The sequence below is a fragment of the Cervus canadensis genome, chromosome 5 (genome assembly GCF_019320065.1).
Source record: "Cervus canadensis isolate Bull #8, Minnesota chromosome 5, ASM1932006v1, whole genome shotgun sequence".
NCBI lineage: Eukaryota > Metazoa > Chordata > Mammalia > Artiodactyla > Cervidae > Cervus > Cervus canadensis.
In genome coordinates this window covers 99,302,444-99,319,065 of record NC_057390.1, presented here as the reverse complement: position 1 = coordinate 99,319,065, position 16,622 = coordinate 99,302,444, and the positions used below count along the sequence as shown (strand labels likewise).

General features: G+C 62.4%; 1 protein-coding gene across 2 annotated transcripts; it reads left to right on the top strand.

The window, feature by feature from the left end:
- The first annotated feature begins 627 nt into the window (after positions 1–627).
- On the top strand, positions 628–8,927 carry MYMK (myomaker, myoblast fusion factor). Of its 2 annotated transcripts, none has more exons than XM_043470106.1 (5): positions 628–855; positions 4,440–4,554; positions 4,777–4,925; positions 7,398–7,514; positions 8,142–8,927. In XM_043470106.1, exons 1-5 carry the CDS (start codon positions 721–723, stop codon positions 8,406–8,408), a joined length of 783 nt encoding a protein of 260 aa, XP_043326041.1. In that variant the 5' UTR covers positions 628–720; the 3' UTR covers positions 8,409–8,927. The 2 variants fall into 2 exon arrangements, with proteins under 2 accessions (XP_043326041.1, XP_043326042.1); XM_043470107.1 differs by having other exon boundaries at positions 8,116–8,927.
- The last annotated feature ends 7,695 nt before the right edge of the window (positions 8,928–16,622 follow it).

The window sequence follows — 16,622 nt, the reverse complement described above, 5'->3', positions numbered from 1 at the left end:
CAGGCTTGAATCAACGTAACCAAGCAGAAAGGAACAGTTTCATTCACGTAGTTACCAAGGAAACCTGTCTGGGCGAGAACAGGTGAGTGAGATGTGGATGCGGGCTGGTAAAACGTGAGACTTATCTACAAGGCCCTTGCGGTGATTGGTGGTGTGGCTTGGCCACTAAGCTATGTCCAGTTCTTGCAGTCCCGCGGACTGTAGCCCGCCAGGTTCCTCTCTCCGTGGGATTTCCCAGGCAGGATACTGGAGAGGGCTGCCGTTTCCTTCTCCAGGGGAACAGGCTAACCCTTGGGCTCTCCCACCTCGTGCCCCGACCTGTGGACTCCTGACTCAAGCAATAGCGTCTGTCCTTTCTCATTCTGGGCTCCCCAGCGCCCCAGGGAGGGGCCAGGATGGAAAGTGGCTGGATGTCGGGGACTGTGTTCACAGGGGACTTTTCTCCAGTGCTGCTGCCTCCGAGAAGTATGGTCTCCCTGAATCAACAACTCTGACCGATCCCAAAAAAAAATCAGAGACAAGTGCTGATCACATGGTCCGTCAGCTGTTGGACCCTCCCCGTGAGCTTCTCGACATGTGCGCTCACATCCCTGCCTCCTTCAGGGCATTTAAACCGCAGCTGCCACCGGGGGCCCCCACTGGAAGGAGCAGGCCCTGTCCCTCTCTTCTCCCTGCCCTGGGGACCCCGGCGGCCTGCACCCCGCCTCTCCTCCCCAGCCCATGGGGACGCTCATGGCCAAACTGCTCCTGCCCACAGTCAGCAGCCTGGCCTTCCTCCCCACGGTCAGCATCGCCGCCAAGAGGCGGTTCCACATGGAGGCCATGGTCTACCTCTTCACCACGTTCTTTCTGGTGGTAAGTCTGGGGATCTGGGGAGAGGACCCCCCCCCACCCCGCCCAGAGCACCTTCCCAGGGACAGAGGATGGGGGCTACCTTTTCACCACTTTCCCATGTTGGGTGATGAAGAAAAGTGATGGGGAGCTGGTGAAAGAAAGAGCCCAGGAGAGAGGGCTGGGGGACGCCTTCACCTCCCTGGACCTGTTTTCCCATCTGGGCCTAGAGGCCCTCTGGGGTTGGTGTGAGTGAGACCAAGCCCACAGGGGCCAGGGACAGTAGGCCCAGGCCTGGCCCCCCGGAGGTTCCCCTTCTCTTGTCACTGGCCAACCGCCCCCCTCCAGGCGGCTCCTGGCTCCAGCTCCCTACCCCGCCCCCTGGTACCCCGGGCCCGGCAGGGGGACTAGCAGGGCCCTGGGAGCGTGAGGAGCCAAGGAATCTTCCTCCAGGACGCTGCAGCTGGCCTCGGCGCGGGACGGCCTGCTCACGTACGCGGTCTCTCCTTCGTGGGGCCTGCGCGTCTCCCTGGGTCCTTCCCGCTCTATTTATACTTCTGGCTGGCTCTCAGCTCCCCTCCCTGCCCCCGCCCCCCTCCCCGGGGGTCCGTCTCCCTCTGTGCTTCTCTTCCTGACTCCCTCTGGGGCTGCCTTCTCTTGTTTCTCGGTCTGTGTCTGGTTCCCTCTTGATTTCTGGAGCTGTACGCCCGTGGAATTGACTCTCTTTCTGAATGTCTGGGTCTCTCCCTCCCTGGCCTTGCTCCCCCTCAGCCTCCACGCGTCTCTCTGGCTCCATGGATCCATCCCTCTAGCTTCTGTCGAGCTGTCTGTCCACCTCCCTACCTATGTACCCTCTCTGTGATCGAGCATCTTTACATGTATGTAACCAGCCACCTCTCTACCTGCCTGACCATCCATCCATCATCTGTCTACGTCTTAGTGCCCTCCTGCCTCCGTACCCCTGACCCTCTGAAGCTCCTTCCTCCACCCTCCCCAGTGCACCCCCTGAGTGGCCCCGCTGTGTCTCCCCACCATACTCCATCAGTCCCAGCCTTGACTGAAGCCCAGCTCCCTGGGGTGGCATGCTCAGGGGGAGGTGAGTGACCCGAGCTCCGTGCAAGAGATGGCCTGCCCCCTGCGCTGGGCAGCTCACTTCCCCAGCAGCAGCCCGGCCCCGCTCGTTCACCGCATCTTGTCGACAGCCACTTCCCTCCCCCCCCACCTCCACTCAGGACCCCAACTTGGGTGAGGGCCAGGAGGTCTGCCCGGCAGGTGGGAGACTGGGGCCAGGCAGGCAGGGGGCTTCCTTGCGGGGACGAGGGCCTGCAGCTAGGGAGAGAAGCCGAGGTCTCACCCTCCAAGACCCCACGGGAGACCCAGCCCGGGAAACCACGGTCACCGCCGAGGCCCCCCCTCCCTGCCGGGGTGAGCTGGCCCCGCAGCTGCCTCTGCGGCAGCCTCAGAGGCCCGCCTCGCCTGCCCCGCCCCGCCCCGCCAGAGGGACAGGGCCAGCTGCCTCCGGTGACAAATGTCCTCTGGCCACAAAGACTCGCTCAGCCCCTTTCCCAGGAGCCCCGGCAAGCACCACCACTCCCCTTGGAATTTTCTGCTGGTGTACAGCCGACACCATCCCCACTTCTGCCTCCCACGTGGCACCTTCTGCGTCCCGACCAGAAGGCGTGACAGCGGCTGGACACGGCGCTGTGTGCTCAGTCACGCGGAACTCCCCGGCCCACGCCACCCGTGGAGCAGGGGCTCTGACCTCCAGTTGACAGAAGCCCCAACCCTGGCCCCAGGGGCCGTCAGCCACCCCTCCGAGCTCACAGCCAGGACCCGCCAGGTCGGCCTCCAGAGGCCATGCGTTTCCTGCCAGGCCCCCAGCCGCACGCCCCACCCCCACCCCGCCAGCACCCCAGGGAGCCAGGTCCCAGCAGACGCAGAGGCCGAGTGCCCCCTGCCTCGTCCCCCTGCTCCTTGGCACCTGGTCCCTCCCCGAAGGTCGCCTGCCCCACCTGTCCCGCAGCAGTGAACCAAGGGCCTGGGCGTCAGGGCCCTTCCTGGGCCAGCTCTCCTCCAAACCACTCCAAAACCCACCTCCCTGACCCCACGTTCGCAGGCAAGCCGCTGGCAGAGGGCAAGCCAGCTCTGCTGTGAGCTGGGGTCATGGCTGGGACAAGGCAGATGGGAGGGAGGGCACAGACAGCATCCAGAATTTCACAGCGATGAGGTCTTCCAGCCTACACAGTGATCTGTGCTATTACGGATGTACTGAATACAGAAGAGACGGCGGACCAGGGGACTCGGGTGGGGCTGGGGAGAAGGGGACCCGAGTCACTCATAGAGTCCGGTCCTGCCTGCCAGAGCCGTGCGGGGGAGCAAGTGTTCTTCCTCTATCCCGGAGGGGTGAGCACCTTGATCAGGCCCCACCTGAAGCTCCTTCTCTTTCCTGCACCAAACAGTCACATCCACACCTGGTTCCTCCCCTTCAAGCTTTTCTTTCCCTGTGTCTCTTCAAAGCATGTGGCATCCAAAGCCCAGCACAGTCCTCTAAGCAGGTCTGACCGGACAGGAAGGAGCAGCGCCCTCTCCTCCCCTGCCCTGGACACTATATCTCTGTTAATGCTGCCTTGGTGCCCCACAGCTTTAGGTCACATAAAGCTGCAACCGGTGGAAGCTCTAAGCTGACCTCACCTTGGCTCGACACACCGGGAGACCCAGGGCTCCCCCGACCCCACCCCACCCCCACCGCAGCGCCCCTGGCGTCTCCAGACGTGGGCTGCTCTCCCGCACGCCTCTGCATCCTGCTGAGACGCATTAACCAAGAGTCCATTGTGCTGGTCCCCAAGCCTGTTTATGCCCTTGAGCTTGTCAAAATAATTACATCACGTAATTAAATATTGCTGAAAATGATGAAATGTGTACGCCAAAGGAGAGAGTTGTCCAGAAATAAGTGGACAGCTTTGAGAATACTGGCACTTTGCTTTCAAATTGCTTTCAAAGTCGATGTTGAGAGACAACCATAGGAGTCAGGGGCGGGGGCTGAGACGAGGATGCTGAGTTTAGCACCTGCACAAGGGTGGGTGTGGGGTGGGGGGTGTCTCTGCCATCTGCCCTCACTTCGGACAGAACTTGAGAGCTGCCAGCCGGCGGTTCTCAAAATGGGTTCCCTTCTGGCAGCACCCTGAGACCGGCCCGGGAGCCTCTTAGGAAAGCAGCTCTCCAACCTCCACTCCAACCTGCTGGCAGGGCATCTCACAGGCCGGGTCCGCGCCTGCATCTTCGCCAGCCCCCAGGGCTCCATAGCCTCGGTGGTCAGAGGGGTCACTTGTGGGAGAGGAGGCCCCCCAACTCTGGCCGGGGCAGAGCAGACTGGTGCCCCAGGGAAAAGGCTCTGGCCTCAGCTGAGCAGATGCTGAGGGGACGTGTAGATCGCGTGGGAGGGTCCCCACCTCAGTGGGGCTTTGGGGGACCCTTTGGGAGAGTGGTTCACAGTGGATGGGGAGACGGAGGCCGGGCCGTTCAGCGGCCTGCCCGAGGCGCCGGCTCGCAGGGCCTGGGGCCCCGGCGCGCTCGCCTCCCCGCTGAGCCTCCTTCTGCGGCTCCCGCAGCTCCACCACGCCTGCACCGGGCCCGGCCTGTCAGTCCTCTGCTTCCTGCGTCACGACGTCCTGGAGTACTTCAGCGTCTACGGGACGGCCCTCAGCATGTGGGTCTCGCTGATGGGTGAGTGGCCGCCCCGCCCCGTAGCCCCCGGCCCTGCACGTGCGGTCAGGATGCCCCACTGCCCGCTGCCCACCCGGGCCGGCCCGCTGACGGCCCAGCCCTCCGCCCACCTGTGAGAAGGCACGTGCAGGGCACCAATGCCTCGACTCCCTTTTTTTGTAACCTTTTAAAACTGTGCGTCCAGAAGAGGCCCCTCACCTTGCCCCGCTCTCTCCCCCGCAGCGCTGGCCGACTTCGATGAGCCCAAGCGGTCGACTCTCGTGATGTTCGGCGTCCTGACCATCGCCGTGCGGATCTACCACGACCGCTGGGGCTACGGCGTCTACTCCGGCCCCATCGGCTCGGCCATCCTCATCATCGCGGCCAAGTGGGTACGTACCGTGCGAGCCTCAACACAATGGGCTGCCTCCCCTGGCAGAGACTCCTCCCTCCCAGAGTCTCAACCCACTTCCCATCTCAGGGGTTGGCAGGCTGGACACAGGGCCTCAGCTAACACACAGAAAGTGACCGTCCGCTGCGCCCGCCTTGCAGACCCAGTTTGTATTATGTCTGGACTCACCAGCTCTGGATCTGGCCCAAGTTACTTAACCTCTCTGCCTCATTTTCCATATCTGTAAAATGGGCATTACATTTCAGTACCTACCTCATAGGGGTTGGTTCAAAGATTAACTGAGATAATGCACCTTAAGGACTGGCACAGAACCTGGCTTCTAGTATGCTCAACAAATAGGAGCTGCTATTATAGTCATTGTTATTATCATTATTATTGAAGAGAATGGCCGGTTTAGAGATGCAATGTCAAATGGAAGTGGCCTGAGTTAATCTGGGAAGACTTCCTGGAGGGGGTGAGCCTTGAGCCTGGTTCAGATGAAGAAGGAGGATGCAGTGTGAGGTCGACAGGAAGACGGAATCACTCGTGAGCATGCAAGTGGCCTGAGCCAGAGTTTCCAACACCAATGGCCCTTTGCTGGGCACGCAGGGATCTAGCACTCGCAAGGCCTTTTACATATAGTCCCCAGGCTTCCCCCACCCCAAGGCCCTCCTGGCTTCAAGGACCGAAACCCACTCAAACTAGTCCAAGTGAAAGATGGATGCTGGGCAGAGTAGACCCAGGGCACTTCTGAGCCCCCAGTGCCCTGTGCCTTGAGGGGACCAGAATGTAGGCCTGGGAAAGAGGTGGGGTGGGGCAGGAGGTGAGAAGTTTCCCACCGACCCACTGTGCAGTCTGGGGAGGGAAAATGAAGTCCTGGGGGTGAGCTTTCCTAAGCTCCCCCCTCCTCTCTGTGCCAGAGAGCAGAGGATTTAGTTTGCCATTTGGGTAGTGAAGAAAGCAAGGCTGGGAGGTCAGTGACTTAACAAGAAGTCACGGCAGGACAAGCGAGGCCAGGCTGTGACTCCTCACATCTTGGGGAAGCCAAGCTGGCCCCGCGCTGACCCAGGAGGCCCTCGGAGAGGCCGGGGGAGGAAGCGCGCTGGGGTCTGACTTGTCTGGACCCGAGGAAGGGCCACGTTAATTAACATTCTGGAATGCGTAAACACAGAGAGCTCCCATCACTGATAATTCACTCCCTCCCTGGCAGGAAGTGGGATAAAGGCTCCTTGTTCCGCCCTGAAGGATTGTCCCTCCCGCAGAATCTTGACCCGTCTGGCTCTGGGCTGGATTCTAATTAGCCAGGAGAGCAGTCCCTTGCCAGTGTCCCCGTGAAGGCCCACGGGAACCCAGGGCTGCCTGCCTCCCTCCATCTGGGGCTCAAATTGTGTTTTCTAGACCATTGAATGTGGAGTTTATTTTGGCTTTTCCAGGGCAGTTGTTTCCTGGAATGAGGGTGCATTTTTCTCCTGGAGGCTCGTCCCTTCTTGAGCAACGGTCAGGGAGAGGAAGTGCAGAGAGGGGGTGACCAGGGCTGGGGGAGGGGCCAGGCCAGGCGCCCCCTAGGGCAGGGACCTCGAGTCCAAAGGTGCTGGGCGAGCTGAAGGCGGCCTCCCAGGTCCCCAGGCCCCTGCGCCCAGAGTCACGCTGCCCAGCTGTGCCCACACACCACCCGCGACTTTGCAGGTCCGGAGTCCTCACCAGTGGTGGAAAAGTCCAGAAAACGGAACACCGGATATCAGTGCGGAATTTATTTAGTGGCAAAACCGGGCCTGACCCAGCAGGAAGCTACTGACAGTCTCTCTGTGGGCCGCTGCAGGGGGAGTGTGCACACGGGGTCCACCACCCAGAGCGTGTGTGACGGCAGGTTCCCTTGCTGGAACCCGAAACGCCCTGCCGTCTGTAGCACTTGCGGTTCGGGCTCTCGGGACGCGGACCTGCATTGTCTTCGTTTGTTTAGCGAACGTGAACCCGTGTTTCTAATTCCCACTTGAGTCTCACTCTAGGCAGCCCAGCTGAGGCACAGCCCTCTCACGTGCCGGGCAGGCTTGTCTAAGAAATGCTACGATGAGTCGGTCCACTCTGAAAGTGGCCAGAGGTCTCGCGGGGTCAGCCACACGCCTCCCACGCCCTCCTGTGGTCACGCTGGAGGGCAGGTCCCACACCGCCAACACCCCTTGGCTGGGGAACACCGCGTGACTGGTCCCCTGGGGCTCCCCTCTGGCTGGAAACTTGCAAGGGGCAAGTTTCTGCCTCCAAGAGGCGGTCGGGGCAGGGGGTCCTTGTGGGGTCAAGAGGCCGAGGGCAGCCCCAGTCGGCCCAACCCAGGGGGGTCTCCCGCGCATCCTGCAGCCGTGGAGCCCCATGCGCCTGGGCCCCTCCCCGAGCCCTGTCCCCCGCTCCCCCCGGGGTGCCCGGGCGCATGTGCCGTGGCTGGGGCCTGAGACCCTCCCTCTGGCCCCCGTCCCCGCAGCTGCCTCAGATGAAGGAGACAAGACGCCTGTTTCCGGACAAGAGCGTGTACACCCAGCAGATAGGCCCCGGCCTCTGCTTCGGGGCCCTGGCCCTCATGCTGCGCTTCTTCTTCGAGGTACCCTGGGAAGGGGTGGGGAAGGAGCCCCCCACAAAGGCCCTGCTTGGCCTGAGGCTGGGTGGGGCCGCACCCCTCCAGGGGGCTCCAGCAACACCCCGCTCCTGCTGACACCAGCACCCCCGTTCAGTCACGGCCTGGTCCTTCCCCGGCACCACCAGCATCTCCAGGGGTGGGGGGTGGTACAGAGAGCTTGCCTTTGGTGGGTGCACAGCCCTGAAGGGGCCGGGACAGGAGCCACTCCTGGGGGGCGGGGAGGGGGGGAGGCATGGGGAGGGAGGGAGGAGCCCCACCCCACCCCACCCCACCCCACCCCACCCCGCCGGCAAAGCCCCAGTGAATCAGCACAGACCTTCGGTGGTCTCGGCGTGGAGGGCGAGACCAGCGTGGGCTGGACAGTGTCAGGAAGCCTCTTGGAGGGGACACTTGGCCAGACTCCCAAGGACGAGCTGGGCGGTTGAGGAGGGGCCCCCTGACCCCGGCAGGTGCCCGGGCTCACCAGGCCCAAAGCCGAGGCCCCAGGGCGGGAGGGGACAGGTGGAGGAAGACAGGCCTCGGGGCGGGGCTGAGGCCGCAGACTGGTCCGGTTCCGCCCCCGTAGGACTGGGACTACACCTACGTCCACAGCTTCTACCACTGCGCCCTGGCCATGTCCTTCACCCTGCTGCTGCCCAAGGTCAACAAGAAGGCTGGAAGCGCGGGGCCCCCCGCCAAGCTGGACTGCTCCACCCTCTGCTGTGCCTGCATCTGACCGGGCGTCCTGGCTCCGAGCCCCGCTCTGCCCCGTCCCCGGCCTGCCGGGGGCGCCTGTCCTGCCTGACCCGGAGGAACGTCCCTCCTCGGAGCCTGAGGCCTCTCCAGGGCTTTGGGAAGCACAGGCCAGGCGCTTCCTGAGAAGCCACTTCTTAGGGGTGCTAAGCACCACGCTGGGAAGAAAAGAATTTTCTCCCTTCTGCTAAGCCAAGGTCCTGGCAGATGGGAGTGTCTGCAGAGCCCCGGAGCCAGCGTCTGCCTACCCCTCCCCCTTCTCTCTCCACCCAGTCCCAGCCACAAGGGGCCCTGCCCACCGTCCCCGGCCGTGTGCCCCCCACGTCACCCGCCACCTGTTTTCTCTTGGCAACCGGTCTGCCCACTGCTGACCTGTGCCCTCAGGCTCAGCGCGCCAGGGCCAGCCAGGCCGCTCTGTCCCTTGCTGCCCTTCCCACCAGGCCCCTGAATCAAGCCATCTGCACGTCCTGTCCACCCTCCTCATTTCATCCAGTCCTTGAAGCAAGTCTGAGTAGATGGCAAGTTCAAGGCCCAGAGGTATCCTACTTTGAGGGGGAGAGAAGGTTGGAAAGTGATGTAGGGTTAAGATTATAGTACAAAAGTCACTCAGTCATGTCTGACTTCGCGACCCCATGGACTGTAGCCTGCCGGGCTCCTCTGTCCATGGGATTCTTCGGGCCCCAAGCTCGAGACGGCAGGGCTGACCTCAGCCCACTGTCCCTGGGGCCTGGCACCACTCCGGGCACCTCACTCTGGAGCACCTACCGAGCCTTCGAGTTCCCACCCAGGGTGGGCCCAGGTCCGGAACCCCAAGCGAGGCCGCCGGGTCCCCAGGCTGGCCCCACGGGGCAGGGCTTGCCACCATGTGCAGAGGTCAGCCCGCTCCCATCCAGGGCCCGCCGGCACCGCCCGGTCGTGGGGGCGGGAGCCAGCCGCCCAGACATCACCTCACAAAGCCGAGGCTCCCAGCTTCCCGAATGATCCGGGCACATTCGTCAGGCAGGAAGTTACCTACACCTGTCTGGGGCCTGTTTGTGTTTCCAGACGTGCAGCTGCCCACGTCCGTGCCCACCACGTGGGGCGGCCCCTGGTGTGTCCTGAAGTCACCCCGGCCACGCTTCAGGGAGACAGCTGGACCAGGCGGCCCCTGCAGCCTGGCCCCCGTGTGTCTGTGGGCCCCCTTGACTGGCCCCAGGGTCCCGCATCCTGGGGGCCTGGACACTCGCAGCCTGGCCCTGGCCCCACCCCTTTCTGTCTCCACAGTCCGCTAGTGGCAGAGCGGCCCCCCACGCTCAGGGTCCTCACCACGCCTCATGGGGCGAGAGCTCGCTCATCACAGCTCCTGGGCCGTGACCCGGACGCGTCCCCACAGGAGGGCACAGAACACGGGGGGCCCCTGGCCCAGGGGCAGGCAGGTGACGCCTTGGTCGGCTTCGGGCCTTTCTGTGGGGGTGTGAGCACGCGTGTGCACACACAGACACGCACGCACACCTGCGGAGGCCTCGGGTCTGCCCCTCTGGCCTCCCGGTTCCACAGGGGGAGACGCACGGCTCAGCACCAGCTGGTAAGGCAAAGGACAGACTCTGCGGGCCGCGCGGGTGGAGGGGAGCCAGGCGGCATCACTCCATAAATCTGCAAGGTGGCCGGCCCCTGCCCACCACCTCCCACCGTCCCCCGACCATCTCCCCAGCCCATCACCTCCCTCCCAGCCCCCCCCGGGCCCTCCCAGCGAGCGCGCCCCAGCTCCCAGCCCCGCGGCAGTGCAGTGCGTGGAAAGTTGGAGGCCGCAGCCTGCTCCCGAGCGGGGAGGAGGCAGGGGCCTGCCAGGCGCATAGGGGCTGCACCCACAGGCTGCTCACTGCGGCCGCCCTGATTTATGAGGCCACCTGGGAGCCTGGCCAAGTCTGTAAGTCACGGACAATTAGGAGGCGCGCTCCAGGCCTCAGCCCCGTCTGCCTCTCGGGCTCCAGGCCCGACTGCGCCCCTCCCGAGCACCGCTGGCCCCCGCAGAGACCCCCTCGGAAGGTCCCAGGGGCGGGTCTTGAGCCCACTTTGCAGATGAGAACCCTGACGGTCGGGGAGGCAGCAGCTGGCCCTCATGTCTTGGGCACAGATCACTGACTTGGTGGCGGTGCCCAGGGTCTTGCCAGACATCCCAGAGGCATCTTCCTCTGGCTTGAAGGACCACTTAGGCATCTTGTGGGGTGGAGGGGTCTACCCAAGGGTCAGAGGGGCATGCCCAGGAAGGGGAAGAGAGGCAGCCCCCCCAACACCCCAAGACTGACAAGGACGAAGTGTGGTGGCCTTCACTCCAACACCTCCGGTCGCAGTGTGAGGGAGTCCTGGGGTCTTCAGGTCCCTGGAATCTGAGACTCAGGTCCCTGGTGCAGGAAGCGCCCCCTCCCCAGGCCGTCCCGGGCCATCTTGGGCTCCAGACAGGACTGCCCCTCCCACCCAACCCCGAGGCAGGGAGGACTGGGGTGCCTGAGTCCTGAGATTTCTGAGAGTGAGTGCCTGGAAAAGTCCTCCGAGATGTCACTGGAGGCCTCGAGAGGTGGCGTGCCACGGAACTCACTTAAACGGTGGAGATGCTCACCCCGACCGGGCAGCGTCCGCCTGACACACAGGCTCTTTGAGAGGTGAGCCTCTCAAACGTGCCTGGCAGAGCTGGCTCTTTAAATGTCAGCTGAGTCTAATTGATCTGAAAGTAAATAGCCACACGGGTAGGGTTGCAGATAAAATACAGGATGCCTGGTTCTATTTGAATTTCAGATAATAGATAATTATCTTGCCTCAGTGTGTCTTACATTCGGAGCACACTTGCAGGAGACCTACTTAAAAATGGCTCTATTCCTCTGAAATTTAAATGTAACCCAATGTCCTCTGTTTTATGGGGCATCCAGCCCCCATGGCTAGGAGGTCCCCACAGGGCAGCGCGTTTGCAGGAGACAAAAGGATGGGAAGCTCCCTGGACACATGGGTTTGGGTGCCCAGGGCTCACCCAGGCAACACAGGCAGGGAGGCTTTATTGCCCAGTTCAGGCTGTCGCCTGGGCCGGGCGAGGCGGGGGCTGGGCGGGTACAGGCCCGCACTGGCCTCTCGGGGCCTGGGCTCAGCTCCCAGACCCTGCGGAGCAGCCGGTGCCTGGCTGAACACACGCGTGCCCCAGGCCCAAGCACACACACAGCCCCCCTCCCCAGCCCACTCGGAGCCCCGTCGGGGGAGGAGGAGGGGGGCTCCCCGCACACCTCCCGGGTCCCAAACGGAGAAGTACTATAAACATTCGCAACAACGTAGACAAAACAGTCTATTGTAGCGGGCCCCTCCGCCTCCCCCCGGAGCTGGGGTGAGGTTGGCATGGCGTGGGGAGGGCTCGGGCCCCCGCCAGGGCGTCCGCTGTTTGCACAAGCGGAGGTGTTTTCGTCTGAGTGCTGTGGCCTTTGTCACGTCTGCTACTGAGATTTCCTGTCTCTGCTATTCTCTTCCCAGCAAGACCATCTGAAACCCAAAACTTTTATTGCCCCTTTAAAAGCCGGCTTTACGGCTCGCCATCTCCTGCATCCCGGTCTGTTCCTCCTCCTCCTGCTCCGAGCTGCTGCGATTGTAGTTAGGGGAGGCCTGCTGGGTGCTGTGCTGTGGCAGGAATTCGCCCTGGTCTCCGCCGCAGGGTCTTGGCGGCAGGAGCTGCAGGGAGGAGGGCCAGGTATGTGGGCAAGACGATTCTGCAGAGTCGGCAGGAAGCCCCGGGGTGTAAAACTCAGGCCTGCAGCTTAGCTGGTTAGCACACAGAGCCGAGAGCCGGGTCCGCAGAGACACACGGCACGTGACCCCGGGGACCTGGCCACCCACCTTGAGGCTCTGTGCCCTGGAGCGTGGGTCTTCCCATCCCCGCGCCTGCTTTCCCCACCTTCGACGGGGAGCGGCAGCCCCTCCCTGCCCAGCTCTCGGGCCCATGAGGGTGAATTAGGTGAATTAGGTCAGAGGCTGGCTGGACTGAAGAGGTCTTGGGAATAAAGAGAAGAAGGCAGGAGTAGGAGGCAGGAGGTGGGGGCCGGGGGGTTGGGAGGCAGTCGGGGTCCCACCTGTAGTTTCCCCGCTACGTCCCCGACCCCGAGGCAGGCCCACTGAGTCCCCCGGTCCTCTCCGCCTGAATTCGTCCATTTGTAATAGCGCTCACTTCACGTGGGTTTTGCCAAGATTAAATGAGATCATTGAATACAGAGCACCAGCAGAGTGTTTCATTAAACGTCATTGTTTAATGGTGTCATTGTCACCTTCATCATCAGTGGTCACGAACAAGCAAAGGAGTCTCTAGAATGTAAGTAGAGGATCCTGACCCTCGGGGGATGTTCACCCCCAAACACTCCCATTTGACAAGGAAACACAATGCTTCAAACAAGTGTCTATTATGCATGAAGGAATTAAGCAAGGCAGGCTGCCCGGAAGAGGCAGGTTTGAGACCGAAACTAGAAATGCCACGTGGACCAAACCACACGGGCCTGCACACACCGGGCTCTCGGGCCTCACCGGTGATGGCGTCACAGCTCCACACTCCGAGTCTAACCGTCTCCCTGAGCTCCCGCACCCTTCCCGAGAGCGGCGAGAAAACCACTGCTACCCAAAGGAGACGGCGCATCAGCCGAGAGGGGAATGGTCCCTGCTCCCATCTCTGGCGTGGGTGCCACGGAAATCGCCGAGATGCCTCTCGGGGGCTCCAAGGAGCGCCGGCTCATTATGTCTCAGCTCGGAAAGAATTCAGCGAGAGGCAAAGTGAGAGACTGGTGATTCAGGAGAACAGGATGCTTAGGAGACTTCCTAGTGGTGGGCGAGAGGGGGCCGCACCCTGAGAACCCAGTGGGCTGCGGTTTTATAATCAAGGGCGAAGTGTGGAGGGGAGAAGACCACCTTCCTCCTCTCTCTGGAGGAGACATCATGCTTGCATCGGCAGCTCCTCCTCCACGTCAGGCAGGGGGGCCCCTGGTCACAGCACTGCAGAAATGAGCAGAAGGTGGTGACACACGCTGAAAATGGCAGATGGTCTCAGGTCTCCGTCTGACACCAGCTTTGCCTTACACTCTTGTTTCCAGTGTACCCAGAGCCGCGTGTCCTAGGAGTCACTAACTCGCTGAGCTCTCGGGGCAGGATGTGGGGCTCACGCACCGCGGTTTTATGGTTCCGGGGCACGTCTCCTGCGTCTGCCGCACGGCTTTGTTGCTCCGCGAGCCAGCGTGGTTTTGCGGTTACACAAACCTACCTTCTTGAGTGATCATTAACTTCCACGGGTCTCCAGTACTGTTTTTTCTTTACTTAAAATCCCCCAGTGGGATTAGCTGTTTAATCACCCTGCACTCTGTCCCTGACACCAGGACTGGGCTTCCCTCCTGGCTCAGTGGTAAAGGATCTGCCTGCCGAGGCAGGAGACACGGGGCATGCCGTTCGATCCCTGGGTGGGGAAGATCCCCCAGAGAAGGAAATGGCAACCCAGTCCGGTATTCTTGCCTGGGAAATCCCATGGACAGAGGAACCTGGTGGGCTACAGTCCACAGGGTTACAGAGAATTGCACATCACCAGAACAAGAGAGGTGATTTCGTCTGGAGACTCAGGGTCTAGAGGAGGAGGAAGAAGCCAGCTGCCCCGGGTGGGCGCTGAGCGGTCCCCCGGCCCCTCGGTTCACCGGGAACCAGACAGACCTTCCAACTCCCACGGTCTAGCAGGGGCAGCAGAGTCAGGAACGAGAGGCGAGGGCTGGGGGTCAGGAACGTCCCTGCAGAGGGACTGCTCTTCACTGACCTCAAGGAGGCGGGGCAGAGCTCCGGGAAGAGGGTGCAAGGTCAAACAGGTGCATCTGGGAACCGCAGGCTCTGAGTGGCTGTGGATGGCTGTGGGCAGGGCAAGGTGGAGAGTGGGTGGGCTGGCTCCCAAGGGCCCAAAAGGCTGTCACTCTGTGGGGGGATTTTAGGGGGTCAGATCCCACTGCCGTGAGAAGGGGGGCAAAGTCCAGGGAAGGGAACAGAGGCTGCCGCCCAGCAGGAGGCCCGGGTGGGCCTGGCAAGGGCAGAGGAAGGGGGCGTGGTGGAGAGGGTGTCCCTGAAAGAGGGCAGGCGGTGCTTGCACCGGGCTGGCAAATGCCCGCTGGCTCCCCTGGCTGCCCCCAGGGAGGTGTGTCTGCATGCTCTGGGAGTCCAGGGAAGTCATCCGAAGCTTCCTAATGGCCCGCTGGTTTTGTCAAGTAGCGTAGCATCACGGTCAGCCCCAGGGTCCTTGGTCCCTCGCCCTCCTGCATAAGATTGTGGGGAGAAGGAGAGAGAGGTGAGGACCGGCTGGCCCAGCAGGCAGCAGGTACCACCCACGCCAACGTCATGCCCGGAGGGGCCAAGAGGCATCTGAGACCCTCTGAAGTCTGAGGGCTCAGTTGGAGGGTCACACTTACCCAGTGTGGGCCAGACCAGTAAACGGGCACCCTTTTCCTTATCTGCTATGGTGAGGGCTGGCTCACAGATCCTGGAAGAGCCCACACTTGATAAACGGCTGGCCTGTGACCTCAGAGGCTTTAGCTTTGACCCCTTGCTGACTTGTCCTCACAAAAGCCAGAGAAAGGGGAAGGGGCTGACTCTGGAGTGCCCAGCCCCCAGGAGCCACACAATCTTGGGTGACCTTCAGCTCTAAATACCTCCAGAAACAGGGACCCCTGCTTATCCTGCTGGGGCCATCCAATGCTATCTCCCCATGCCCTCCTCCCCTGCAGACCGCCTCCTCTGGCTCAGGAGGGCCTGCAGAGGTACACGGGAACCCCATTCCACCGGCAAAGGGGCGCCATACTGTGGATTACCACCCAACCCCCTGCCCAGAGGAGAAGCAGCAGCTAACAGCTCCATCCAGCCTTCTGGGAGCCGGGCCACAGCTGGAGAGACTAGGGGCCAGGCCAGGAGGCACCAGAGGCGGCTGTGACCACCCCACATCCAGGGCCAGGCTGAGTGGGCCGTGGAGAAGGAAGGGCTGGCGTGTGCCTGGAGCCGCACGCCCAGCCTGCCCGCCGCCTTGTCTCCCGTCAGGGAAGCTGGGCCCCCCGCGCCTTCACTGGGTTTCGTTCTCCTCACGGGAGACTATTGGCCGAGAGCCCCAGGCAGAGCCTGGCGAGCGGGCAGCTGTGGCCACATCTGGAAGAGGTTTGGCAGAGCCCCGGGCCCCCCGCGCCACAGCCGCCAGCCTCGGAGCTGCAGCTGATAAGCGCCCGCCGCCGGCTGGGACTCCAGGAACCTGCCGGCCCCAGACTCACAGCCCTGAGTCCAGGGGTGGGCGAGGCGGGCAGGGGCGTGGGTCACTGGGCTCGGGCCTCAAGTTCCAGAAATCACACCACGGGAGGACCCAAACAGCGACCTCAGAGGCGCCGAGGGCTGGCTCATCCCCGCTGCAAACGCCTGTTTTTCTGCACGAGGTTCCCGACGCCTCTGTCCTCGGGATGGTCATCGTCACCCTCCGGTGTCAGACTCCGAGGCCTGGAAGGGGTTTGCACACCTGTGATCGCCCCTTCGTCCCCACGCATCTTGGCCATCCCCCTGCACAGACTGACAGATGCGGATGGCTGCGTGTGGGTGTGTCTGGGATCTCAGACCAAGAGATCTGAGACGCTACCCCATCTGGCGTGGGGTTTCCCCGTCCAGCCCGGACGTCCCTGGGTTTCCTGTCTCCACGGAAACCTCACTGTGGACTGACTAGGCCACTGGGTGCTGCACCCTGCCGTGAGCGCTCTGGGAACTTGGCTGCTGGGTTCGTGGCCGCCTCTGTGCAGCGGTGACCCCCTCCAGCTGCCCAGGGGTCCCAGGGAGCCTCCTCCCTCCCCCCCGACCCGCCGCCAAGTCTGGGGCACGACTGATCAAACTGGCAACCCCGGCAAACAACCCAGGGCAAGAATCACAAAAGGAGCAGGAAGGAGAGGAGGCGGAAGGAGCCGAAGGACGAACGTAGCCCACACCTCGCCTGCCGGACGCTTGCGCTTGCGGCTTTGTGTTAATACGAACTGACTCCTGGCCCCTCCAGCTCCAAGACGAGCCCCGAGAGCCGCCTTACTTTGATTTCCGTGAAGACGTCTTCTTGATTAATTTGTGGATAAGGGGACTCTCAGGCTATTTTACCGTTGTCATTATTACTCATTTCTGACTGGTCCTGAGTTCAGCTGATGCTTCAAAATGGGCTATGGTCACTTTACGACCGAGGGCGTGTGGTCAGATGCCCTGGGGGCCCCAGGGGAGCCTGGTCACACTCTGGAGGGGTCCATCAGAGCCAGCGCGCCCGTTGTTTTGCTCAGACCGCCTACATCCTTATTAAGTGGTTGACGTCAG

What these genes read in the sequence shown, in the direction of transcription:
- MYMK (XM_043470106.1), top strand. Translation starts at nt 721, where the DNA reads ATGGGGACGCTCATGGCCAAACTGCTCCTGCCCACAGTCAGCAGCCTG. An exon ending in TCACCACGTTCTTTCTGGTG is followed by an intron (nt 856 to 4,439) that starts GTAAGTCTGGGG and finishes CGGCTCCCGCAG; the next exon opens with CTCCACCACGCCTGCACCGG. An exon ending in TCATCATCGCGGCCAAGTGG is followed by an intron (nt 4,926 to 7,397) that starts GTACGTACCGTG and finishes CCGTCCCCGCAG; the next exon opens with CTGCCTCAGATGAAGGAGAC.